The sequence below is a fragment of the Polypterus senegalus genome, chromosome 6 (assembly GCF_016835505.1).
Source record: "Polypterus senegalus isolate Bchr_013 chromosome 6, ASM1683550v1, whole genome shotgun sequence".
Classification (NCBI taxonomy): domain Eukaryota; kingdom Metazoa; phylum Chordata; class Cladistia; order Polypteriformes; family Polypteridae; genus Polypterus; species Polypterus senegalus.
Genome location: NC_053159.1, coordinates 69,690,909 through 69,718,131, shown reverse-complemented (window position 1 = coordinate 69,718,131; position 27,223 = coordinate 69,690,909). Strand labels below are relative to the sequence as shown.

The window sequence follows — 27,223 nt, the reverse complement described above, 5'->3', positions numbered from 1 at the left end:
CCCAGACTTGAATCCGATTGAACATCTCTGGAGAGATCTTAAAATGGCTGTGCACCGACGCTTCCCATCCAACCTGATGGAGCTTGAGAGGTGCTGCAAAGAGGAATGGGCAAAACTGGCCAATGATAGGTGTGCCAAGCTTGTGGCATCATATTCAAAAAGACTTGAGGCTGTAATTGCTACCAAAGGTGCATTGACAAAGTATTGAGCAAAGACTGTGAATACTTATGTACATGTGATTTCTCAGTTTTTTATTCTTAATAAATTTGCAAAAATCTCAAGTAAACTTTTTTTCATGTTGTCATTATGGGGTGTTGTGTGTAGAATTCTGAGGAAAAAAATGAATTTAAACCATTTTGGAATAAGGCTGTAACATAACAAAATGTGGAAAAAGTGATGTTCTGTGAATACTTTCCAGATACACTGTAAACTGAATCTGCTATGTAAACTGCAATCCCCAAGGTGAGGAATGTGAAGTCTATACAGCCATCAAAAGATAAAGCCGTATATAAACTGATGGTTAAACTAGTCTGCTGTTTATCTTTCACTGCAGCTGTATTCTAGAACGTTGAATAATACAACATTTTATAAATGGGTGGACTTATTAAAAAATAGTTATGTCCAAGGAAATGTAATTAATGTTTACATTTTAATATTCATAAATCATTTTTATGAATTTTTTATTAAGTACAGTTACAGTAAATCAAATGTAACCATAAGTCGTCAATACAAAATAAAATGGACATCCCAATATTCGTTTATATTTCATGGTCTTTCCCAAAACCATATTGTTATAGTGTAAATATAAAGTTGTCTTTGACCACAGATCGATCTGACTTCTTAAATCTGGTGATTCTTTATGTTGCTCATGCCTGTTGACAGCTACCACCACCACCACCACCACCAGCAACTCCATTTCTACTTAGCTCATACAGTTCTTCACCAATTTTAGCTAGTCTGCTTTTATACTCAAGCTTTTCATAATTGCACTTGGGTACTCCTTCAAAGCCATATATGGCTCCCCACCAACATGCAGCAATGACACCCGTTGAGTCACTGTCCCCTCCATGGAAAAATCCATGATGGGCAAGAGTGACCCATGAGCTACCAGCTTTCAGCAGGGCATCATATGCTATCATGGGAGCATCATGACCACTGCTTCCTGCCCAGCCTTGATAACTCAGTGTTGAATAAAAGACATCTCTTTCTACCGGACCATAGGCATCAGGGAATTTAGGCTGTGATTGGCCATCCAGAATTCCTCTTTCTTTAAGATAGTCATTCCATTTTTTTTCAAAATAATCCCTGAAAGAGAATACAACATTGTTAACAACAATATGTAGTGATAATACATTTGTCTACCAATAAGTGTAATTTTAATATTTTCAGTTTGCTTAATCCAATTCAGTATTTTGTGGTAGATGAAGCTCGTCCTCCTGGCAGCACTAGGTGGAAGGCAGGAAATACACCTGTGTGAGGTACTAGACCATCACAGGGCCCATTCATGTATATACACACACTGCAATTGGGCCAGTTTAAAATGGGCAGTATAGCTTGCATGTCTTTAGAAATGTGGGAGGAAACCCAATGCAGGCACTGGGGGAATAGGCAAACTCTATAAAGACAACAACCGGTGGGATTCAAACCCAGAAATGTTAAATCAGTGAAGAACCATGTCACTAACAAGCATATTTTTTTCTCAAAATAATTGTAAACTATACAGGACAAGCTAAGAATGTGACATTCAGTTACACACACTGTGGTTATATTATGTATACTGGGTCTACACACATTTTTCATACTAAAGGAAATGAATTCAGTTATTTTTTCTTCATTAATGAATGGCACTTACCATGTTTCCAGATTTTCTTGAACATCAAGTCCAGATTTTACTATGTAGCTTTTTGCTTTTGGCAAAACTTCCAGGAGACCCCTTCCCCACTCCTGAGGAGGCCTGCCATTCACAGCATAGGCTGTAAATAATGCTGCAGTTAATGCGCCGAGATAGCCTGTAGGGTGGTGATGGCTCAGTCTCCCACTCTCAATGCTCACTTCAATCAGGAGTTTTTCTTCAGAAGGTTGTGGAAATCGCAACCCAATGCACATGGCACGCATGGCAGCCCCACATCCTCCTCCTTTTGGATTAAATTTAAGATTCAGTCCACCTGGAATATCAGGGTTCAGTTTGTTCACCATATCTATACAGGTCTGACCTGGCAATGCAAAAGAGAGCATTACTGTTAGAAGAGACTGGTAGTAAAAATAATCACCAAAAATAACCATAAAACCAATATATTCTGTTATTATCATATCCTAAACAGCAACTTTTATATTTAAATATAAAAAATTCTCTTTAGAAATAGTACTAGCCATTATGAATTCAGTGAAAAGTCAAGATTCAAGATTGCCTGAAGAAGGGGCCTGAGTTGCCTCGAAAGCTTGCATATTGTAATCTTTTTAGTTAGCCAATAAAAGGTGTCATTTTGCTTGACTTTTCTTTAGAAATAAAGCATGAATGGCCTTTTCAAAATCACTAAAGGAAAGAAAATCCTTTACCTTAACTAAAAATCTCAGATGAAAAAAACATGTAAGTTTATGACTTTTAACCCGTTCAAGTCAAGTCAAACTTTATTTATAAAGCACATTTAAAACAGCCTAAACTGTACCAAAGTGCTAAACAAAATAAGCTAAAATAAACAGTTAAAATATATATGCACATAACAAAACCAAAACCATGACAAACTTTAAATAAAAGATATACTTAATATACCCCTCACACACACACTTACTTATGAATGTACATAAACCAACATATAAAAAAACCTCATACAGGGTCATAGGCCAGCGAAAAGTCTTTAGTCACTTTTAGGTCATTATTAATGTCAGGGACTAATGTCAGGGAAGACCTAATATAACAAGGTAAGCTAACAAAGAGAGGGAGCAGCCACTGCAAAAGCCCAATCCCAAGTTTGCTTCAACCTCAACCTTTGCACCACTTTTAGCATCTGGCTAGCAGACCGCTGTGCTCTTGTTGGTGTTTAAATGTGAAGGAGTTCTGAAAGGTAAGTTGGGGCCATTCCTTTCAAACATTAAAAAAAAAACAATTAACAAGATTTTAAAATCAGTTCTGTAGCAGACCTGAAGCCAATGGAGCGAGGTCAATATTGGTAAAAGGTGGTCACACTTTGCTAGAGCCTCTCAATAAGCAGCAAAGTTCTGGACTAGTTGCAGGTGTCATACTGATGCTTGATCAATAACTACATACAGAGTTGCACTAGTTTAAGCATAATGTTATAAAAGCATGAAGGGCCTTTTCAGAATCACTAAAGGAAAGAAAATCCTTTTCCTTAACTAAAAATCTCAGATGAAAAAAATACATATAACTAGAGTTTACCTATTTGTCGAATTTGAGTGAGCTGTCACAAATCACACCTAAGTTCCTAACTGAAGACTTCTGATGTATGGCAAGTGATCCAAGAACAGCGTCAGGAGCATTGGGCTTCCAAACATCACAATCTCTTATCATTAAGTTTAAGAATGTTCAATGCCATTCAGACTTTAATATCATTTAAACACACACATGGAGAGACTGCATTGTCTTGCTCTGCTTCGATTTCAGTGGCATCAGTATAGCAATGAATAGAGAAGCTGTACATTCCTGTTTATCAAGCTATTTTAGGACCTTTCGATTATATTAAAGACATATGTATAACATTAGGACATACCACTTACCTGTGTGTTGACTGGTATACAGTCATATGAAAAAGTTTGGGATTCTTTGGATTTTTGTTTATCATTGGCTGAGCTTTCAAAGTAGCAACTTCCTTTCAATATACGACATGCCTTATGGAAACAGTAGTATTTCAGCAGTGATATTGGATTAACAGAAAATATGCAATATGAATCATAACAAAATTAGACAGGTGCATAAATTTGGGCACCCCAACAGAGATACAGTGGTGTGAAAAACTATTTGCCCCCTTCCTGATTTCTTATTCTTTTGCATGTTTGTCACACAAAATGTTTCTGATCATCAAACACATTTAACCATTAGTCAAATATAACACAAGTTAACACAAAATGCAGTTTTTAAATGATGGTTTTTATTATTTAGGGAGAAAAAAAATCCAAACCTACATGGCCCTGTGTGAAAAGTAATTGCCCCTTGTTAAAAAATAACATAACTGTGGTGTATCACACCTGAGTTCAATTTCCGTAGCCACCCCCAGGCCTGATTACTGCCACACCTGTTTCAATCAAGAAATCACTTAAATAGGAGCTGCCTGACACAGAGAAGTAGACCAAAAGCACCTCAAAAGCTAGACATCATGCCAAGATCCAAAGAAATTCAGGAACAAATGAGAACACAAGTAATTGAGATCTATCAGTCTGGTAAAGGTTATAAACCCATTTCTAAAGCTTTGGGACTCCAGCAAACCACAGTGAGAGCCATTATCCACAAATGGCAAAAACATGGAACAGTGGTGAACCTTCCCAGGAGTGGCCGGCCGACCAAAATTACCCCAAGGCGCAGAGGCGACTCATCCGAGAGGTCACAAAAGACCCCAGGACAACGTCTAAAGAACTGCAGGCCTCACTTGCCTCAATTAAGGTCAGTGTTCACGACTCCACCATAAGAAAGAGACTGGGCAAAAACGGCCTGCATGGCAGATTTCCAAGACGCAAACCACTGTTAAGCAAAAGAACATTAGGGCTCGTCTCAATTTTGCTAAGAAACATCTCAATTATTGCCAAGACTTTTGGGAAAATACCTTGTGGACTGATGAGACAAAAGTTGAACTTTTTGGAAGGCAAATGTCCCGTTACATCTGGCGTAAAAGGAACACAGCATTTCATAAAAAGAACATCATACCAAGAGTAAAATATGGTGGTGGTAGTGTGATGGTCTGGGGTGGTTTTGCTGCTTCAGGACCTGGAAGGCTTGCAGTGATAGATGGAACCATGAATTCTACTGTCTACCAAAAAATCCTGAAGGAGAATGTCCGGCCATCTGTTCGTCAACTCAAGCTGAAGCAATCTTGGGTGCTGCAACAGGACAATGACCCAAAACACACCAGCAAATCCACCTCTGAATGGCTGAAGAAAAACAAAATGAAGACTTTGGAGTGGCCTAGTCAAAGTCCTGACCTGAATCCAATTGAGATGCTATGGCATGACCTTAAAAAGGCGGTTCATGCTAGAAAACCCTCAAATAAAGCTGAATTACAACAATTCTGCAAAGATGAGTGGGCCAAAATTCCTCCAGAGCGCAGTAAAAGACTCATTGCAAGTTATCGCAAACGCTTGATTGCAGTTATTGCTGCTAAGGGTGGCCCAACCAGTTATTAGGTTCAGGGGCAATTACTTTTCACACAGGGCCATGTAGGTTTGGATTTTTTCTCCCTAAATAATAAAAACCATCATTTAAAAACTGCATTTTGTGTTTACTTGTGTTATATTTGACTAATGGTTAAATGTGTTTGATGATCAGAAACATTTTGTGTGACAAACATGCAAAAGAATAAGAAATCAGGAAGGGGGCAAATAGTTTTTCACACCACTGTATTATATCAATACTTAGTTGAGACTCCTTTTGCAAATATAATAGCCTCTAGATGCCTTACTATAGCCTTTGATGAGTGTCTGGATTCTGGATGGAGGTATTTTTCACCATTCTTCCATACAAAATCTCTCCAGTTCAGTTAAATTTAATGGCTGCCAAGCATGGACAGCCTACTGCAAATCATCCCATAGATTTTCAGTGATATTCAAGTTAGGGGACTGTGACAGCCATTCCAGAACATTGTTCTTCTCCCTCTGCATGAATGCCTTTGTAGATTTTCGAACTGTGTTTTGGGTCATTGTCTTGTTGGAATATCCATCCCCTGCATAACTTCAGCTTTGTGACTGATGCTTGAACATTATCCTGAAGAATTTGTTGATATTGGGTTGATTTCATCCTACCCTCTAATTTAACAAGGGCCCCAGTCCCTGAACTAGTCACACAGCCCAACAACATGATGGATCCTCCAGCAAATTTGGCAGTAAGTAGCAGGTGTTTTTCTTGTAACGTGGTGATCTTCTTCTGCCATGCAAAGCGCTTTTTGTTATGACCAAATAACTCAATTTTTGTCTCATCAGTCCAAAGAACTTTGTTCCAAAATGAATCTGGCTTGTCTAAATGAGTATTTGCATACAACAAGTGACTCTGTTTGTTGCGTGAGTGCAGAAAGGGCTTCTTTCTCATCACCCTGCCATATAGATGTTCTTTGTTCAAATTGTGCTAAATTGTAGAACGATGTACAGATACACTATCTGCAGCAAGATGTTCTTGCAGGTCTTTAGAGGTGATCTGTGGGTCTCACAATCCTGCGCATATGCCGCTCCTGTATTTTTCTTGGCCTGCCAGACCTGGGTTTAACAGCAACTGTGCCTATGACCTTCCATTTTCTGATTACATTCCTTACAGTTAAATCTGACTGTTTAAACCTCTGAAATAGCTTTTTGTAGCCTTCCCCTAAACCATGATACTGAACAATCTTTGTTTTCAGATCTTTTGAGAGTTGCTTTGAGAATCCCATGCTGCCACTCTTCAGAGGAGAGTCAAAGGGAAGCACAACTTGCAACTGACCACCTTAAATACCTTTTCTCATGATTGGACACACCTGTCTATAAAGTTCAAGGCTTAACAAGCTAATCCAACCAATTTGGTGTTGCAAGTAATCAGTATTGAGCAGTTACATGCATTCAAATCAGCAAAATTACAAGGGGACCCAAATTTTTGCACAGCCAGTTTTTCACATTTGATTTAATTTCATACAACTAAATACTGCTTCACTAACGATCTTTGTTCGGAAAACACCCCAGTACTCCGATGTTCCTAGGAAATGAAAGACATACCACTGTTCTCTTTTTTGTTGAAAGTAAATTATTATACAGGCTGAGAGGGGTTCCCAAACTTTTTCATATGACTGGAAATCAAAAATTATTTAAATAGATTATGTACATGAACTTACTGTATCTTGACCCTTGTTCGCTCATTTTTATTCAATTGGCTACAGTAAATAGGCAGAGTGCACAGAGTCAGTTCCTTCAAGCTTATTGTAATAAAGACATCCATTTTTAGGGCTTCATTTGTAACAGTGACTTAAGCCATTATTTCTTTACTGAATATTTGCCCTGACACCCATCCTTCCACACACACACACACAACCAATTGGGGCTAATCGAGAATTACCAACTAAAAGAAACGCATGTCTTTGGGAAGCTGGAGAAAAAGGATATATAAACTCCATGTAAATAATGACTTGGGCAGGGATTTGATCCAGGACACTGGATCTGTGAGCCAGTAGCACTAACCACTTTGCCACTCAATTAAGAAAATATTTTAAAAGTACTTTACTAGTAAATGGTATGAAAAATATGTTAATGCAAAATATGGCCCAAAATTAAATGAATCCCAAACCTCCCCCAATAATAAAAAAAAAAAAAAAGCTTTGTGGAGGTGTCTTGTGGACTTGTTGGCCATCAAGTACCACATTTACAGCAGACATTTGAGATGCAGGCTACTAATGAATTCCAAGTTTATAGAATTAAAGTCACCGCTTTGCACAAGAATTCTGGGCAACCTTTTCTTGCACTCGTCGATGTGCACAGGCACAAATTTGAACATGCGCATGAGCCACAGGATTCCCAAAAGAAGTAAATTGCACATATCCCCTCTGCAAATGTTTCACCAATTAAAAAAAAACTACTTGCTAGAGTTTTGAAAAGTGAAAGTGACACTTTTAAATTCAAGACAGATAAATAGACAGAGCTTTATTTGTCAGTAGTAGGAAATTTCACAATATATTTAAATGTTGTGTTTGGAGGAACATTACAGAGAAAATTAAATACATAAATAAATAAGCAATAAAAGCCATATTCTGTGACACATTATTTATGCTCACATTATTTTATTTATTGTCTCATTTCACATTAGTTTTATTTGTCTATTTATTTATTTAGTTTATTAAGTCTGAAGTATTCCTCCATATGTTAGACAATTCTATTATCTGCTGAATTTAGAGTTTTGGATTTACTTTATTTCAAGTGTGCAATAAACAGTGAAGTACCAATTTCTGTTGACCCACTGTATGCAAAAAAATGCAGTTACATCAGAAGATCTTTTAACATACAACTTGTTCTTTTCTCGTTTGTAACTTTTACTTCTCGACTCCATCTCTTCCTAAACATGCCTCTTGTGGGCTCAGGTACATTTTGTTGCCCTTTAATCATAAAAAGGGATTGTCTCGATGCTTTAGAACTTTGAAGATATGTGAGAAGACACGTGTCCACAGAGTGTTCTGGTAAAATCAGTGAAGCTGTTCTAACGCATGGGCAAGAGACACTGTAAACCCAGTGGAACATCAGGTAGGTGGGTGGTTGCCTCTTTTTCATGGTAAACTATCTTCAAAAACAGTAAACAAGTCATTACATTTGGGGGGGGGGAAGGAATATCAGGCATAGGTGCCACTGCTTCCATGTCTCGCTCTCATCACAATTTTGTAATTATGTACCCATTTATAGCACGTATTTTAATGTTGAGTGGACAGCTCTTCAGTTATTAAATGCATCACACTTTTCTTTGGCTACTATTTAAGCAATAAGGAAAAAATTAAGAGGTCAGAGTTTCAAAAAGCAGGTAAATTCGTATTAAGCAGGACGACGAATGTTAATTAGCCGCAGCACTAATAAGAAAGTTACCTCCAGCCACTGTGCCTCTCCAGGGTCTGAATTTGACACCCTTACAGTGTAGAACAGTTTTTTCAGCCTTCTATAAAGTGCAGCATTTGATAGTAAGTTTTTAAATTCCCACCTTCTTACTTTTGATACTCTTAACAGTTTTTCTTCTTACAATAATGAACTACACATAAAAGTGAGCTCTCACTTTAAGGTGTTTTCATCCTCCTATGCACTTTTGTAATACGTCTTTAAACATTTTATTTTTCAGTTAATACTCACCGTTCACATGTATCAGTCAAAAGCACATCATATTCAAGTTCCCATGCAAACAAATGCTCCCTGAATTTCTTTCCATACAGTTACAAATTACTGCATTCTCTGGCACTACATTTATTCTTTTGGTGAAAATAAAATAATTACTGTATTTCAATGAAGAAGGAATCATAGCCAAATGGGCTCAGGTCTAAACTCTCACTTGTGAGGACTAATTTTATTTGTATAAGGCTGGGTTGCATCACAAAAGGTCTGTGGTTAAAAAATTGCTAATTAAGAATTGCTGAAGCAAAGCTCTAAGATTAAATAGCCAGGCGTGGTCAGTGCTGCTGGTGGTCAGTACTAAGATCACATGAGTAAGTGAAATCCTTTAGACAGAAATCTTAGCCAGTGTTTCAGAAAGCTGTCAGAAGTATTACACGGCAGCATTACAAAATTTTCATGTGAAATGTGCACATTCTCTCCATGTCAGCCTGGGCTTTCTTCTAGGTGCTCCAGTTTTTCCTCCCTCATCCCCCATATATGTAGGTTAGGTTCAATGGTAGCTGTGAATTGCCCACTGCGTGAGTGTGCCCGGTGATGGACTGGCACCTTAACTCAGACGGTCTGGCAGAATTGGCTCCAGCCCTTCAGTAACCCCATTTGGGTTTTGTATGTTTGAGGTTTAAGATGTTCTTAGCATTCTCATTTGTAATGTTTACCCTGATTTTTTGCAATGGGTATCTAAAACCTTGAACTGCATTTTAACACAGTGCATGGCATCTCTTACAGATTTAGGTATAGATGACACCATGATGAAAAAAAAAAAGAGAGTTGCATAATTACTGTTAAGGACACAGAAAAATAGGTAGCAGAAAATATCACACAGGTTTTTGACTATATTTGTAATAAACACTTGGAAAACATAATGTGATGAAGAAATAAGTACATTTTCATGAGTTCTGCTCAAGGTTGCGCAAGTCATGTATGCTTTTTGGAAGAATGTGGATGTGATGAAGTAAAAGGTGTATTTTGTAAAACCAGTATTTCAGATGCTTTTAAGCAGATCTTTAATATGATTTCTAATTTGCCATGTAAACCCATCATTCCAATTATAGATCTCAGTTTATTGACCTCTGAGAAATCTGATTAACAGAGGTAGATTTCTCCAAGAATAACTCAATTATGTATCTATATAAACCCTTAGCTGAGTTACTATTAAGACTTTTGTAATCTGTGCATATCGGCTGCACTCTGCCTATTTGGGGGACTACATTGTTAATCTCTCTCAATATTTCAGAAATCAATACATTTATGTTAAAGAGCTGAATGTACAGTTCTAAACTCCATCAATATGATCTCAAGAGCAGGTTAACACATTAAAAGTAACATGCATTATGTAGTCTAATTACTTTTTAAAATAATGAGTAAGCTAATGAAATAAAGATATCTCATTGAAATAAAAATACCTGCATTGTGGTTATTCCAGCAGCACTGGGTGTAACGCAAGAAGCACATGTACCAGGTCCTTTCTAGGGCTCAGTTGCACAGGCAAACAGAAAAAAGCTGCATGCAGTCTGGTAACATAAACCTATAAATAAAGTGTCAATTTGACTAAACATATTTGTAAAACACAAGAAAATCATCACAGACATCATGCTTCTTTTCGGATTTATGTTGCCCGATGCTGACACTTGTATTGTGTTGTACATTAAAGGATAAAACTTTAGAGAATTTTTACATGTGTTCTTATATAGTGTTCATTATGTAAAGAGGTAGTTTGGGTGGCAGGGACCATAAGTAACATTACCCATTGCCGTAACAGGTTTATCCAGTACTGTTTTGAATTGATCACAGCATTATGTTAGGCTATGTTGCAGTGTATTTTTTTAAGAGCTTTCTTGTGATGTCTGAGGGCAAACTCTGGTTTTGATTAAGATTACATGGTTTTGACCAGGAAGTTTAGGGAGTTGAGTGTGCAATTATTAAACTGCATTTAGAGTTTTGGGAAATGGAACTTATTTTCAAGAAATGTGTCTAAGCATGTGTGATAAAAGTCATCATTAATTGAATAAGCACTTATTTGGAATGGAAAAAATAAGCTTTGATTTCAGCTTTAGAAAGCAATGTAATAATCAAAGCTCTACATCCAGAATTTTGCAACATGACATTCTCCAACCCGCTTAGTTTACAATTGACATGTCTTTGTGGATGGAGGAAATACCACCCCGACATGCAGTTCGAACATGCAGACTCTGTGTGGACAACGGCCAGGAGCAGGATTCGAACACAGGATGCTGAATTTGTGAAGCAGCATCCACTGACAACTGGGCCACTGTGGGTGACCAACAGACAACCATCCATTATCCATCCCACTATATCCCAACTACAATCCCAGCCAACACAGGGTGCAGGGTAGCAGGAAACAAACCCCGGCAGGGCCGGTCACACACACACGCACACACCAAATCGCCAATGCACCTAACCTGCATGTCTTTGGACTGTGGGAGGAAACCGGAGTACCCAGAAGAAACCCACGCAGACACAGGGAGAACATGCAAACTCCACGCAGGGAGGACTCGGGAAGCGAACCCGGGTCTCCTAACTGCGAGACAGCAGCGCTACCCACTGCGCCACCATGCCACCCATGACCAATAGACACATTCTGCAAAAGCCAAATGGTTTGCACTTACTATTTATTAAAAACGCAAGCAGATGAATTAGTAGAGATTCATATAAGCGGTTATGAAACAGTAATAAAAAAAAAATCTATGGATGCCCTATAACATAATTTTGGTGAACACTCAACAAACTTGAGAAATTTATAGACATATAAGATGTCATGACAGTATAACTCTGGATAGTTAGTGAAGCAATTGTAGTGAAGTGGATAGGGCATAGGAATATAAACCACAAGTTGTTGATTGAGTATCTAGCTCTAATCATATACTCTATCAACCAAGTCCAGGGTGATAGGAGTCCTGAGCCCACCCAAGCAATACTGGTTGCAAGACAGGTGCCAATCCTGGACAAAGCACCATTCATCAGAGGGTATACTTAACACATAAATGCCTCCTGAGATGGAGTTAATTTAGCATTGATTGATAGTTTTGTTTCTTTGTTGAGAAAAGATCTTGCTAGTTAAAATTTGAACTTTTTAAACAATTAAAACAGAACTCTTTCTAAAGTGGATTACCTGGAGCCCTATTTTTCATGTCAGACAAGCAGAGTTTGTAATTCTTTGCCATAATCTTGTAGAGTTCAAGTAGGTTGGGCTTCTTCCCTGCCTTTATTAGCGCTTCACCAGTGGCCAGATGCATTACTGTGTCATCACTCACAATCCACTTATCAATATCCACTGCTTCTAGTCCTCCCATTGCAGCAAGTTCATTCAGAATTATTGTCCCACTCTTACAGAACTCCCACTTGCCAATTTTGTATCCCAAGGCGTCTCCAACTCCACTTAGCACCATTGAGGCCTGGTATCTATCTTTCAAAGACATTTTAGCAACAGGCTACCTGAAACAAAAAACAGAATAGATTTATAACTCAAAAAACATTACACAATGCATGTATTTTGCACTCTAATGAAAATTAACTTTAGGTATACTGGGAAAACATGAATATTTCCTCTACATGTCATATTCTAGCTGTTATCACAATGTGAGTGCCCCCCGATTCCCCCCTTCCAAATAACGAATCTGAGGAATTCTTAATATATCAAACCTTAATTACTGAAATGGCATACAACATATGGATAAAATAAGAAAGACTAACAAACGATTAAAAGAACAGACTATTTAAAGTAATACATTACTGCATATTATTGGTGGTGGCCTGTCTGCTTACCCATACCTCAAATACAGCATAACTAAGTAACATAAATATTCTTGTGGCCTTGAAACCCCTGCAGATTTTGTTTGGTTTTTTTTTTTTGGCCTTTGGGATAGATTTTGTTGTTGTTTTTTTTTTGCTTTTTCTGTCCTCCTGGCCAGACCTTCCTTTATTGTTTGTCACTTAGTGTTGCTTAATCTCATTTTTATATTTTTCTTTCTTTCTTTATCTTGTAAAACACTTTGAGTTACATCATTTGTATAAAGATGTGTTATATAAATAAATGTTGTTGTTGTTTTAAAATCCATTTTGATGACATATTGTAGTTTAAGGTATTTGTCAAACTTTTTATGCAAAATACATCCATCAAACTGTTCTCTTTAAAAGATATGTTCAATGTTATATACTGTAGATGCTTCATCTATTTCTGAATCCCATGAGGTTATACAGTTTCTAGATGTAGAAAAGACTAGCTGAACTGGATTACTGATTTGTCACTTTGTGTAAATGGTGGTATGGACCTCAAACATACACATTGTTTAAAACATACTCTATTTTGTTTGGTCCAGGTAAGATTTAATTATTAAATGATTCATTTTTGACTTTATAGTGTGGACTTAATAATTATGTCCTCTATCTCCACCTCTTTTTGCATTTGCAGATGTACCAGTAGTGCCACTCATCATTTACTCAGCCAATCAATCGGATGATTATCCATCCATCCATTTTCCAACCCGCTGAATCCGAACACAGGGTCACGGGGGTCTGCTGGAGCCAATCCCAGCCAACACAGGGCACAAGGCAGGAACCAATCCCGGGCAGGGTGCCAACCCACCGCAGGACACACACAAACAAACACACACTAGGGCCAATTTAGAATCGCCAATCCACCTAACCTGCATGTCTTTGGACAGTGGGAGGAAACCGGAGCGCCCGGAGGAAACCCATGCAGACACGGGGAGAACATGCAAACTCCACGCAGGGAGGACCTGGGAAGCGAACCCAGGTCTCCTAACTGCGAGGCAGCAGTGCTACCAACTGCGCCACCGTGCTACCCATCGGATGATTAGAGAATTCTAAACAACACACATGATCAAAAGGTATCTCTTTACTCTGATAGCATTCTACGTAAAATAGCTGATATGGACTCATCAATTTCACATGTTAAATGTAATGGAAGAATTCTGCTAGATGTCTGGGTTTAAGAGTAGTCTCAGCAAAATTCTTCCCTGTTAATGCAACCACATCCATTCAAATCTGAATGTTTCCTATTTACAGTCTCACATCAGTTTACAAACCTATTGTATACAATCACAAAAACAACATACAAATTAATCCATATTTAATTTTTATTATTTTAACATACTTTTATAACTCCTCCTTGAACCGTCACCTTATCGTGGTGGAGGGGTTTGCGTGTCCCAATGATCCTAGGAGCTATGTTGTCCGGGGCTTTATGCCCCTGGTAGGGCCACCCAAGGCAAACTGGTCCTGGGTGAGGGATGAGACAAAGAGCGGTTCAATAAACCTCCAATGAAAATAAAAACTGGACAACGTTTTCCCTTGCCCGACGCTGGTCACGGGCCCCCTCTGGAGCCAGGCCTGGAGGTGGGGCTCGATGGCGGCGCCTGGTGGCCGGGCCTGCACCCATGGGGCTCGCCGGGCACAGCCGAAGAGGTAACGGGTCCTCCTCCCCATGGGCTCACCACCTATGGGAGGGGCCAAGGAGGTTGGGTGCAGTGTGAGTTGGGTGGTGGCGGGCGGGACCTTGGCGGTCTGATCCTCGGCTACAGAAACTGGCTCTTGGGACGTGGAATGTCACCTCTCTGAAGGGGAAGGAGCCTGAGCTAGTGCGCGAGGTCGAGAGGTTCCGGCTAGATATAGTCGGACTCACCTCGGCGCACAGCTTGGACTCTGGAACCAATCTCCTTGAGAGGGGCTGGACTCTCTACCACTCTGGAGTTGCCCCCGGTGAGAGGCGCCGAGCAGGTGTGGGCATACTTATTGCCCCCACTGGAGCCTGTGCATTGGGGTTTACCCGGTGGACGAGAGGGTGGCCTCCCTCCGCCGGGTGGGGAAGGGTCCTGACTGTTGTTTGTGCGTATGCCCGAACAGCAGTTTGGAGTATCCACCCTTTTGGAGTCTCTGGAGGGTTGCTAGAGGGCATACCTTCTGGGGATTCCCTCGCTTTGCTGGGAGACTTCAATGCTCACGGGCAATGACAGTGAGACCTGGAAGGGCGTGATTGGGAGGAATGGCCCCGATCTGAACCCGGCGTGTTTTGTTATTGGACTTCTGTGCTCGTCACGGATTGTCCATAACGAACACCATGTTCAAGCATAAGGGTGTTCATATGTGCACTTGGCACCAGGACACCCTAGGCCTCAGGTCGATGATCGACTTTGTGGTCGTGTCGGACTTGCGCCATATGTCTTGGACACTCGGGTGAAGAGAGGGGCGGAGCTGTCAACTGATCACCACCTGGTGGTGAGTTGGCTTCGATGGTGGGGAAGATGCGGTCAGACCTGGTAGGCCCAAACGTGTTGTGAGGGTCTGCTGGGAACGGCTGGCAGAGTCCCTGTCAGAAGTAGCTTCAACTCCCACCTCCGCAGAACTTCAACCACGCCCCGAGGGAGGTGGGGACATTGAGTCGAATGGGCCATGTTCCGTGCCTCTATTGTTGAGGCGGCTGACGGAGCTGTGGCCGCAAGGTGGTCGGTGCCTGTCGTGGCGGCAATCCCGAACCCGTTGGTGGACACCGCGTGAGGGATGCTGTCAAGCTGAAGAAGGAGTCCTATAGGACTTTTTGTCCTGTGGGTCTCTGGAGGCAGCTGATAGGTACCGCAGGCCAAGCGGAGCGCGGCTTCGTTGTTGCTGAGGCAAAACTCGGGCATGGGAGGAGTTTGGAGGCCATGGAGAACGACTTTGGATGGCTTCGAGGAGATTCTGGTCCACCGTCCGGCGTCTCAGGAGGTGGAAGCAGTGCAGTGTCAACACCGTATATAGTGGGGATGGTGCGCTGCTGACCTCACTTCGGGCGTTGGGGTCGGTGGGAGGAGTACTTGAGACCTCCTCAATCCCACTAACATGCCTTCCAATGAGGAAGCAGAGCCTGGGGACTCTGAGGTGGGCTCTCCCATCTCTGGGACTGAAGTCACCGAGGTGGTCAAAAACTCCTTGGTGGCAGGGCCCCGGGTGGATGAGATACCCGAGTTCCTTAAGGCTCTGGATGTTGTAGGACTGTCTTGGTTGACACGCCTCTGCAACATCGCATGGACATCGGGACAGTGCCTCTGGATTGGCAGACCGGGGTGGTGGTCCCCTCTTTAAAAGGGGACGGAGGGTGTGTTCCAACTATAGAGGGATCACACTCCTCAGCCTCCCTGGAAAAGTCTATTCGGGGTTCTGGAGAGGAGGGTCCGTCGGATAGTGAACCTCGGATTCAGGAGGAACAGTGTGGTTTTCGTCCTGGTCGGAACAGTGGACCAGCTCTTCACCCTTAGCAGAGTCCTGGAGGGTGCATGGGAGTTTGCCCGACCGGTCTACATGTGTTTTGTGGACTTGGAAAAGGCATTCGACCGTGTCCCTCGGGAATCCTGTGGGGGTGCTCGGGAGTATGGGGTACGGACCCCTGATAAGAGCTGTTGGTCTCTGTACAACCGGTGTCAGAGCTTGGTCCGCATTGCCGCAGTAAGTCGAGCCCGTTTCCAGTGAGAGTTGGACTCCGCCAGGGCTGCCCTTTGTCACCGATTCTGTTCATAACTTTTATGGACAGAATTTCTAAGCGCAACCAGGGTGTTGAAGGGGTCGGTTTGGTGGACTCAGGATTGGGTCACTGCTTTTGCAGATGATGTTGTCCTGTTTGCTTCATCAGGCCGTGATCTTCAGCTCTCTCTGGATCGGTTCGCAGCTGAGTGTGAAGCGGCTGGGATGAGAATCAGCACCTCCAAATCCGAGCATGGTCCTCAGCGGAAAAGGGTGGAGTGCCCTCTCAGGGTTGGGGGAGAGATCCTGCCCCAAGTGGAGGAGTTCAAGTATCTCGGGGTCTTGTTCACGAGTGAGGGAAGAATGGAGCGTGAGATCGACAGGCGGATCGGTGCGGCATCCGCAGTGATGCGGGCTCTGCATCGGTCTGTCGTGGTGAAAAAGGAGCTGAGCCGTAAGGCAAAGCTCTCAATTTACCAGTCGATCTACGCTCCTCCCCTCACCTATGGTCATGAGCTATGGGTAGTGACCGAAAGAACGAGATCGCTAATACAAGCGGCTGAAATGAGTTTCCTCCGCAGGGTGTCTGGGCTTTCCCTTAAAGATAGGGTGAGAAGCTCAGTCATCCGGGAGGGGCTCAGAGTAGAGCCGCTACTCCTCCGCATCGAGAGGAGTCAGATGAGGTGGCTCGGGCATCTGATCAGGATGCCTCCTGGACGCCTCCCTGGTGAGGTGTTCCGGGCACGTCCAACCGGGAGGAGGCCCGGGGAAGACCCAGGACACGCTGGAGGGACTATGTCTCCCGGCTGGCCTGGGAACGCCTTTGGGATTCTCCGGAAGAGCTGGAAGAAGTGGCCGGGGAGAGGGAAGTCTGGGCCTCTCTGCTTAAGCTGCTGCCCCGCGACCCGACCTCGGATAAGCGGAAGAGAATGGATGGATGGATGGATACTTTTATAAACTTCAGGAGCATGTTCAAAAAGATCTCACTAGCAAATTTATCATCATCCACACATGGGAGCATCAATACCAATAGAATAAGTTGTCAACATCATCTTCATCACTGATTTAATGGGCATTTTTTGCATCTACTCTGGTTACTCAATTGCAAATCTTGTTTTCTCTACTCTCAACAGTCCTGGGGATCGTTTGGGACGAGACACATTCTTTTCATACTATATGATGCCGTCTACATCTTCCTTTGCCTTTCTCTTGCACCTACTCACCCAATTCACCCAAGCCTACCACTCTCTGTGCCCTTGGTCTGTTTCTCCTCAGTACATTGTGTTTTGTTTATCTCTGAACTCAGCATTCATCTTCTTTACAAATCTAGATTTAGTTATAACATTGGTTAAAACAGAACAAGAACCTATTAAAATTATGTTTCAAACATGAAAAGCAGAGAGACGCATGGCTTTACCCAGTTTACCTTTTTGGTGCACACTTTGAGATTATGAAAGGAAATATATAGCACTGAAACCAAACTGGCATGGTTATCTATGGAAAAAGATCTTGCACGTCTTCCTCATTATACATTATCCTCTATGTGCTAATATCTACAAACTCTAGTAAGCACAGCAAATCTTCTTTGGTTTGGCATTTGTGCAGCCGACATGTGTGGGCAGAAGTGTACTATCAATGACACCTTCACAAAGTAGCCTACATTTCCTCCCACGTTAAAATACAGTGTACAATATATAACACTAATGTTGAATCAGTCCTATAATTTTGATTTTGTTTTCAATACCAGCTTTTGGACCTCAGTACCTATAGCAAAATAGTTTGGAATGAAATAACGGATAATTCCAAACCCCCAGTCTTTCTCCAGGCTCCCTTGTGTACTGCACAATTGTTCCTCTTTCTGGTGTGCTGTGTCATCACTTTTTACTGCTTCTCTCTTGATGGCCATAAAGTCCCAATCACAAGAAGCAATATCCCCCATGAATTCCCGATTCCATTGGTGCGAAGTTTGGGGTGGTTTGGAGGTCCCAAAGCAATAAGGAGCAAGTAAATTAATTTTGTCAAATCTATGAAACTGAGGATTTTCCACAATCACAATAGCAAGGGGCAGCAGATTGATTGTAAAGTTGACATTGACAGTGCCCTTTATAAGGTTTGGGACAAAAAAAGCATTTTTCTTTGACTTACTGTAGACACTCGCGTATAAGTCGAAAAATGTATGCCTTAAAATTCATTCAAAAAAAAAAAAAAACAGGGTCAACTTATCCACGGGGCAACACAATTTTCCATAGAATTTGGGTAATGGCACAGTGCACAGTGCTTTTATTTAAAACAGTCAATCAAAATCAGTGTTCAAAGTAAACAGTGCAGTGATTCAAAAGAACTCTTCATTAAATAAATAATCCATAAAGCAAACATGGAGGTTTAAAAATCAATAAAATAGAAAAACAATCCTTTAAAAACCCGGCCTAACACCCAGGTTTCCACACAGCTGCCTGCGAGCGCTCGTTCGCCCACTCACACCGTCACTCTCTCGCTCTCCTGCTTTCTCCAGCCACCTCCGTCTTTCTTTCTCTTCCTTGTTTTTTTTTACTCCGTATTTCCTTCCTCTCTAACTGACTTGCGCTTCTCTTTATATGCAGAGAGGACATAGCAGCTGCAGCACATTAGCCACAGGAACAATCATGGATGTGGGCAGTCCCTCACCTGTGCACTAGGTGAGAAACGCCCACACCTCAGATCGCCCTGCGGCTCGCTAAGTCGCGAGTGCGGTGATTATTTATTTAAAAACTAAAACGCCCTTTGCTAAGAGAGCTGTGGACCCATAACGCCACATAAGCCTTTGTTGGAATTTCAAGCATCAGCTGGCTGGTGTACGCGGTTTATGAACAGATATGGGCTGTGCCTTCGTCAGCAAACAAAAATAGTGCAGAAGCTGCTGAAAGATCGAGAAGAAAAGGTCAGTTCCTTTCATAAATTTATTATCAAGCAAAGACAAAGGCATGACTTGGATCTCAGTAATATTGATAACATGGATGAAACGCCAATGACATATGCCGGGGAATCGAACTGTAGCAGGTATTGGTGAGAAGACCGTACTTATTAAGACAACGGGTCACGAAAAAACCCAAGTTTTACCCTCGACTTAAATATGGGTCATAACAAATTTCGTAATTTTCGGCTTAAAAATACACTCGACTTATCTGCGAGATCGACTATTACGCGAGTATCTACGGTACCGCTCTGCTCCAGATTTTAAAATTACAAATCAAACAATTTAGATGTGATTAAATTGCACATTGCAGACTTTAACGATATCTGCATACATTTCAATCACACTATGTAGAAATGACAATACTTTTTTTATATCTACTTCCTCTCCACATGCCCCATTTCAGGGAACCATAATATTTGGGACATAGCCATGGCAGGTATATTAAAGCAGTCATATTTAGTACTTGCATACATATTTAGTACTTCTTGAATGCAGTGACTGCTTGAGGTCTGTGATTCATAGACATCACCAGGTGCTGAGTATCTTCTCTGGTGATGTTCTGCCAAGCCTAAAATGCAGCCATCTTCAGCTCCAGTCTGTTTCAGGGGCTTGTCCCCTTACGTTTTCTCTTCAGCATATTGAAGACATGCTCAATTGGATTTAAATTGGGTGATTGGCTTGGCCATTCAAGAAATTTCCATCATTTGCTTGAAAAACTCATGTGCACTATATTAGCACTATGTCTGGGATCATTACTTTGTTGTTGGAATGAAGTGAAATCCAGGGAGTTTGGTTGCATTTACTGCAGCTTGAGTAGATTAGATGTTTCTGTTTTGAGAGAATAAATTTGGAGGTGACGATAGTTGAGTATTTTGTTTGCAGTGTACATTGAAATATATAACGATTTGTTTTAGAAATGTCAGAGACTGCTGAAATGGTCAAGTAAGTGGGCAGAATGTTCTGGGGGGATGGTTCAAGAAACTGGCTGACGCACCTAATAAGACTTGCTAGTTGGCATGTATACAGTTTTCATAACTGAAAAAGAGCTGAATTCAAGAGATACTGAAAAACAAGGATATAGCAGGAAAAGATTTTTATTTTAGGATGAGTAAGCATTAATTCAGCACTGTTATACATATTCAATTGTATATAAATATAAACCTCCACCTGTAATTCAGCCGTCATGCATATTCAATTGTATATAAATATAAACATTCACCTGTAATTCAGCACTGTTATACATAGTCAACTGCTTATAAATATAACCCTCTACCTGTACTCTTTGATCATTCTGACCATGCTGTAACAGACTGTTGTGATGGATGCTCCATTTTCAACCTGATGCTGCAAGTGTGAATAATTGACGCAGAAGGACAAGCTTTTTCTGCCTGACTGACTCAAAAAGGTTTTATCAAACTTGTCTCAGTAGAGTAAAATATACTTTCTTTAATTAAGATGTTGATTTCTACCACATTATACACCTCAGAATTCATTGTGCAACTGCCGTCAGCAGTTCCATCATCACTGAAGACCAGTGTGCCAGTACCTGTGGTAGTCATACATGCCCAAGCCATAACACCACCACCATGTTTAACGGATGAGTTGGTCTGTTTTGGATCTTGGGCAGTTCCTTTTCATCTTCACACTTTGCTCTTGCCATCACTCTGATACAGGTTCATCTTTGTCCACAAGACCTTTTTCCACAATTCTGTAGGCTCTTTTACGTACTTATTTTACAAATTGTAATCTGGCCATCCTGTTTTTGTGGCTAACTAGTAGTTAGGTAACTAGTGGCCTACCAGTCCTTTTGTGATTACTGAGCTCACCAGTTAATTTCTTAATGATATTCCAGACAGCTGATTTAGGTAATCCTAAGGTTTTACAAATATGTCTAATGGTTTTATTCTTGTTTATCAGCCTCCTAATGACTTCTTTGACTTTTATTGGCACAGCTCTTCTCCTCATGTTGAACAATGGCACCTACAGACACCAAAGTAGATGCAAGCCTAGGAATTTTATGAAGCAACGAAACTCACCTGAGTAATCACAAACACCTGTGGCACCAATTGCTCCAAACATTGTGGTGCCCTGAAATGGGGGGACTGTGTGGAAAGTGCTGTAATGTCAACATTTTAGAGGGGAAATAATAGATCATTATTTGGAATACATACATTTCATGAGTGTTCCATGTCTACAACAATCCATGTAAACACATTGTTAAAACAGAAACGTTTTTCATATTTTACTAATAAATGACAAAATGTCAACATGAACTGAATAATGTATGAAGGCTGAAGTCCAAATATCAAATAAGCACTTTCACAAAAGGTGCAAGTGCAATGCGACAGCTTCCATGATGCAGCGATAAAAACTGCTGACTGACCGCAGGATTGATCCTGGGTGCCACGCAAATTTACCATTTTGAGTAGTGAGCTGCACTTATTGTTAATATTGTGCAATAAAAACATACTGTACATTTGATCTGCGTCTGTAACAGCCGGTGTTAATTTTTAGAACTTGTAAAAGTTAGTGGGTTTTTTACTTTTATTCTCTCAGTCGCGATCACCATACAGACCACCCACCCCAACCACAGATCTGACGTGCTTAGTTTTTAATTGAAACTGGGAATAACTATAGATGTGAGTTGTGTTTTGAGACAATGGAACTGGAAATTCTCTGAACTGGGGATAATAGGAACCACAGCACAGAGAGAAGTGTGTACATTGCAACAGGTACACATGTCGTAGATGTAGGAAGGAAGGTCCTTGGGTGTGTGGGAACTGTTAACATTTGAATTTGATGATTGCATATAGTGCTGAACTGACCCCTCTGTACTATTCTTTCCTCTGCATGTCCCGGAGTACAAAAAAAACATGTGGAGACTGGCCACATATACCTATGTCTCTGTTTTTTGTCAGTGAGCCTTTGACATCATGGACCATAAGGTGCATACTAATTCAGCATGAGCAGGAACACTCAAGAATAAAACTAAATAAAAAAAAATTCTAGCGACAATGAGATACAAAGAAGGCAGATTCACCAGCATTTGTGCGTCAGCTTTTATCCCTCCTGAACAGAGAATTTCCAGTTCCATTGTTTCGAAACACTACTCACATCTATAGTCATTCCCACTTTCAAATAAAAAGTAACATGGTGTCAAATCGTTTGTATCGTGATATAAATCTACACCAGCCGTTACAGATGCAAATCAAATGTATGTTTTTATTGTATAATATTAACAATAAGAGCAGCTATCTACTCAAAGTGGTAAATTTGCGCAGTACCCAGGGTCAATTCTGTGGCCTTCCGATTACAAGTCAGCAGTTCTTACTGCTGCACCACGGAAGCTGTTGTATTGCACTTGCACCTTTTGTGAAAGTGTTTATTTGATATTTGGACTTCAACCTTCATATATTATACAGTTCATGTTTACATTTTGTAATTTATTACTAAAACATGAAAAATGTTTCTATTTTAATGATGTGTTTACATAGATTGTTGTAGACACGGAGCACACATGAAATGTATGTATTCCAAATAACGATCGATTATTTCCCTTTTAAAACTCCACCACTACACTCTAAGATAATCAAGGCTTGAACTGGGAGAACTTCTTGTACTTTCTGCAGCGGCCTGGGGGATGGTATAACAGGCTGCTTGCTGTTTGTGTTGGTCGACAAATTTACAAGGCAAAAGACACTGACGGAGAGGTGTGAAGGGATTTAAGGTGGGCTGGATTTACGAGTTTTTTTGTAGGCTTTGGTAATTCTAGTGTTAATCACGTCAAAATTGTATGATTTGTAATTTTAGATAGTGGAGCATTGGGGTACATCAAAAAAATGTGTGTCTTTGTGTTAAACATGGAGGGCGGACTGTATTTCCGGTACTGTTTTAAAATTTGTTTTTTCCGTGCTTATTCAGTATTCATTTCATGCAACCTTATATGACACAAACAAGATATTTAGATGCTTATTGATTATTATGATGTTTATTATTATTATGTGCATCTTTTGAACAAATTTATTTTAAATAGAACCTCTTATAAAACATTTCTACTATAAACATTCAAGCAGAAATGTCATTAAAACCATAGGGTTTCCTCATCCTTCCTCCATTATCTATTATGGAGATCACCATAAAATAATAACAAATAAAGGAAATACTTCAAGAGAACATTTAACAATACCACACAACAAAGTAGAATGCATTCTTGCTCAATTTGTGCATGATAATGGCTAATTCAACTCAAACGTGTTTGTATATCTTGGTTCAGGCTGAAAAAATAATCCTGGGTTAGACACTACATGTGCATCATGTATATTCAAGAGTCCAGCTTCTGTGTCTACTAGTGTTAGTAATGCCCTAACCTTTTACCTTATTTAACTTTAGTTTTCACTTTTTATTGAGCAAATTCAGACTTAACACTACTATTCGATTTTATAGAACTCTTTGAAGTCTTTTAATATTATAGAATTCAAAAATGTGCAGCATACAAACACATTGTTTACGTCAGTTCTCACAAGGAACTAGATGAAGACAGTACGCTTCGTATACTCGTGTGTCAGGTTGAGCTCCATCTTTGTTTCACTGTATGAGCCTGAGCAAGTTATTTAACCAGCTTGTGCTCCAGTTGCCAAAAAAATGCATAAATAAATGTACTGCTGAGACGTTCATCAATTGTTATGGTGTTCACTCTAGAAAGGTGCTACGTCTATCGTAAACTGCCTTTTTATCAAAGATAAATTACAACAGTGAAACTTTGATCATTGCTCTTAGAATGTAACACAAAATAAAACATTAACATCTTATAGACTAATCCTGCTCTAGCACTAAACACTTTTGAAAATGAAAAGTATTAAAGAAAAGCTTATTTCTGAGAAAATTGCACAAAGCACTACTCACAAGGATGAGATCTTGGCATAGTGATTAGCGCTACTACTTCTCATCTCCACAATCTTCAGTTCAAACTCTGCCTCAGACTTTGTCTCTATGGAATCTGCACATTCTCCTCATGTTTGTTTCTGTGTTTTTCCCACATCCCAAAGCAGGTTAGTCTGACTGATGAGGTTACTTTAGCTCTGGGTGGGTGCGTGCACAAGTGTGGCCTGTGGTCGAGTGGCCACTAAAGTTTATTTATTCCTTCCTTGTACCTCATGCTATTGGAAAAAACTATGATTACCGTGGTTCTGTATCTCATAAAAAAAAATTCTAAAATAAAGTCACCTACACTTTCAATGAGCTTTTGACCAAGAGTGCATCACCACAAACATAGCACAGAAAATTAAGCTGCTAATGCTAATTATGAGTAGCACAGTTATTATTAACTAACTTGCTGAAAAAACTCCCGTAAGCCCTGTATAGGTACCTAGCAGCCCATTCATAACAATACTGCTGCTACCAGCTTCCATGACTGAGTGCAGCAACCAGAGAAGAAGGCAAAAGATCTTCATCAGAGCCCTTTACAAGTGCAAGTGTGGCAAGTCAGTATGAAAATATCTGGGATGACATTATTGCTTACACTTACTGTCAAATCTCACACTGGCTCAAATGATACAAACAGTTCAGCAGCTGGACAATGCCACATGTCAAGTTTTGAGATCTGTGGATGAAATAGCATACACATACAAAAAAACAGAAAATAGACCAGGGAGGTCAAGGCATAAGAATATTGCACCTGAAACCAAATGGAAAGATCGAAACTGTTCTAAATACTATAAATGAAATAAGGCTGAAATCAACATTTTCTTCTTCTTCTTTTTCCTTTTCCCAATTCTATGTGGGGTCAATATTCTATAGGCTTTGGTGTGATTTTCATGACTGGATAGCCTTCCTGATGTCACCATTTAGCCATAATTCCAGATGAAGGAGACATGCAGAGTGGAGTGGCCATTGGGGCTCAAGTTGCTGCTCCTTTGCCCTGAATTGCACAAGTGTCCTTTTAGCTTATAAAATAAAAAGCATCCAGAGAATCTGCCCTTTTTCCCCTATTTGATGAATCCGCTTCAGTATTTAGTGTGATTTCCTGTTAGGGCCAAATTGATCTTTCCACAGCACACGTGGCAGCCAAATTAAATTATTAAAAGAGAGGGGAAAAAATGGCAAAATAAGCAACTACACCTGTGCAGTTTGTGTTTTAACGATTCTGAATGATCATGACGGGAAAGTACACTGATGTTTCAGAAGCTCTGTATGAACAAAGGGTGTCGTATTGAGAACCCTAAATAAGACTACAGTATTTTTACTCAAACTTTCCAAGTTTGCAAAATAGCAAAACTGCCGTGTTCTTCATTTTTATTAGAAGAAATCTGTAACTCATTCTACATGCTTGCTCATTCTCCCAAATGCATGCAACACAAACAGGTTCAAGATCACACGATTTTTCTTTTACTTGCTGCAAATCTAATGAACTTGAGAGGCTAGTGTTGTACATGAAAAACGAAGAAAAACTGGTACAAGATAATTTCTAGTGATTTCCAGTACAAGTTATACAAAAGACACCTTTGAGGGAAAATAAATACATGACAGTACATCAAACCACAGTCGTACTGTTAGGATGGAAAGAGAATGCATTTGGCATTGTGTGCATTGGATAATTCTTTAATTTGCTCGGTTCTTCTTTTGCGCTATATAAGGACAAGTAAAGTACACTGTATGTTCAGTTGAGAGGGTTAAAATCTTTTCTGTTCATTAAATAATAAGGAGCAATATTTCGGGAATATTTAATTACTCTAAATTTACATCCAAACGACCCTTTAAATATTGAGTAACATAAATTGGCACCGATTCCTTTCCAGATTTTTCTAAAGGAACAATGTCGCCCTGGACAAACCCTCGGCGCACGGAGAAAAGTTTTAAATCACACTAAGATCGGATTCGAGCCCACATATCTAAATTTGTAGGTTGTGGCATATTTTATAAATTCATCCTGACAGAACTGTAAAAATAATCATATCAAAAGTTATTCTGCCTGCCTAAATTTGTCATTAATTTTCATGGGCCCAACTATTCACTTCTTATTGTTTAAAACAGTTATATACGGCGAAAGTCAATAGGCAGTGGTCTCAACTAATTTCAACGATCAGCAATATATTAATAGTAGGCCTACTTACCAAACAACCTATGGAGAATTTCTTAGGTACTTGAAGTGAGTCTTAAAGATTCGGTCGACTTCCTTACTTATCCCGTTTCAACGCCCACCGCGTAATACCTGGGCAGGGTGTACGGGATGACGCTTTTGTGGGCGGCTCTCAACGTTCGGAAGTCTGATCAAAAGAAATGTGGTGTAAACAATACTTTATCCGCATAACACATTCCTTTCTAATACTTGCTAGGCTATTAAAACGCATTGTTTTCCCAAAATCTAAATATTGTATAACATCGTACTTGTCGTAATGTTAAGCAATACTGACTCACAGGTGCCGAGTCCGAATCCCGATTAAGTTCTCTGTCACATTTATGGAGCAGGGTCCAGCAGCAGACTCTTACTTGGCGTTTTTGAAACCCCCGATGAATGCTCCGTTTCCACTTTCCTCGCCCATAGATATTGCTGCATCAGCCCAGAGTGAAATGGGAGGATCGCTAGGGGCGGGATAAATGTCAATCAAATTCGACATCAACGAATCATGTTGTTGCTAGCGCGCCGCGTACTTATGCCTTTCAGTTGCATGTCACGCTCTGAGGCGAGTTTGGTGGACGGAGTAGTACTACTATATAAGTAAGGTGTGATGTTAGATGTGTATTTTTTTATCCAATTCA

The 27,223-nt window shown here is 40.4% G+C and overlaps 1 protein-coding gene across 8 annotated transcripts; it reads right to left on the bottom strand.

The window, feature by feature from the left end:
• Positions 1 to 663: 663 nt before the first annotated feature.
• On the bottom strand, positions 664 to 27,027 carry LOC120531145 (protein ADP-ribosylarginine hydrolase-like). 8 transcript variants are annotated; one of them, XM_039756284.1, is made up of 5 exons: positions 26,882 to 26,989; positions 26,578 to 26,730; positions 12,173 to 12,495; positions 1,853 to 2,213; positions 664 to 1,305 (listed from the first exon to the last, which is right to left on the bottom strand). In XM_039756284.1, exons 3-5 carry the CDS (start codon positions 12,477 to 12,479, stop codon positions 867 to 869), a joined length of 1,107 nt encoding a protein of 368 aa, XP_039612218.1. In that variant the 5' UTR covers positions 12,480 to 12,495; positions 26,578 to 26,730; positions 26,882 to 26,989; the 3' UTR covers positions 664 to 866. The 8 variants fall into 8 exon arrangements, with proteins under 8 accessions (XP_039612218.1, XP_039612222.1, XP_039612219.1 ...); XM_039756288.1 differs by having other exon boundaries at positions 12,173 to 12,491; XM_039756285.1 differs by having other exon boundaries at positions 26,878 to 26,947.
• Positions 27,028 to 27,223: the final 196 nt, after the last annotated feature.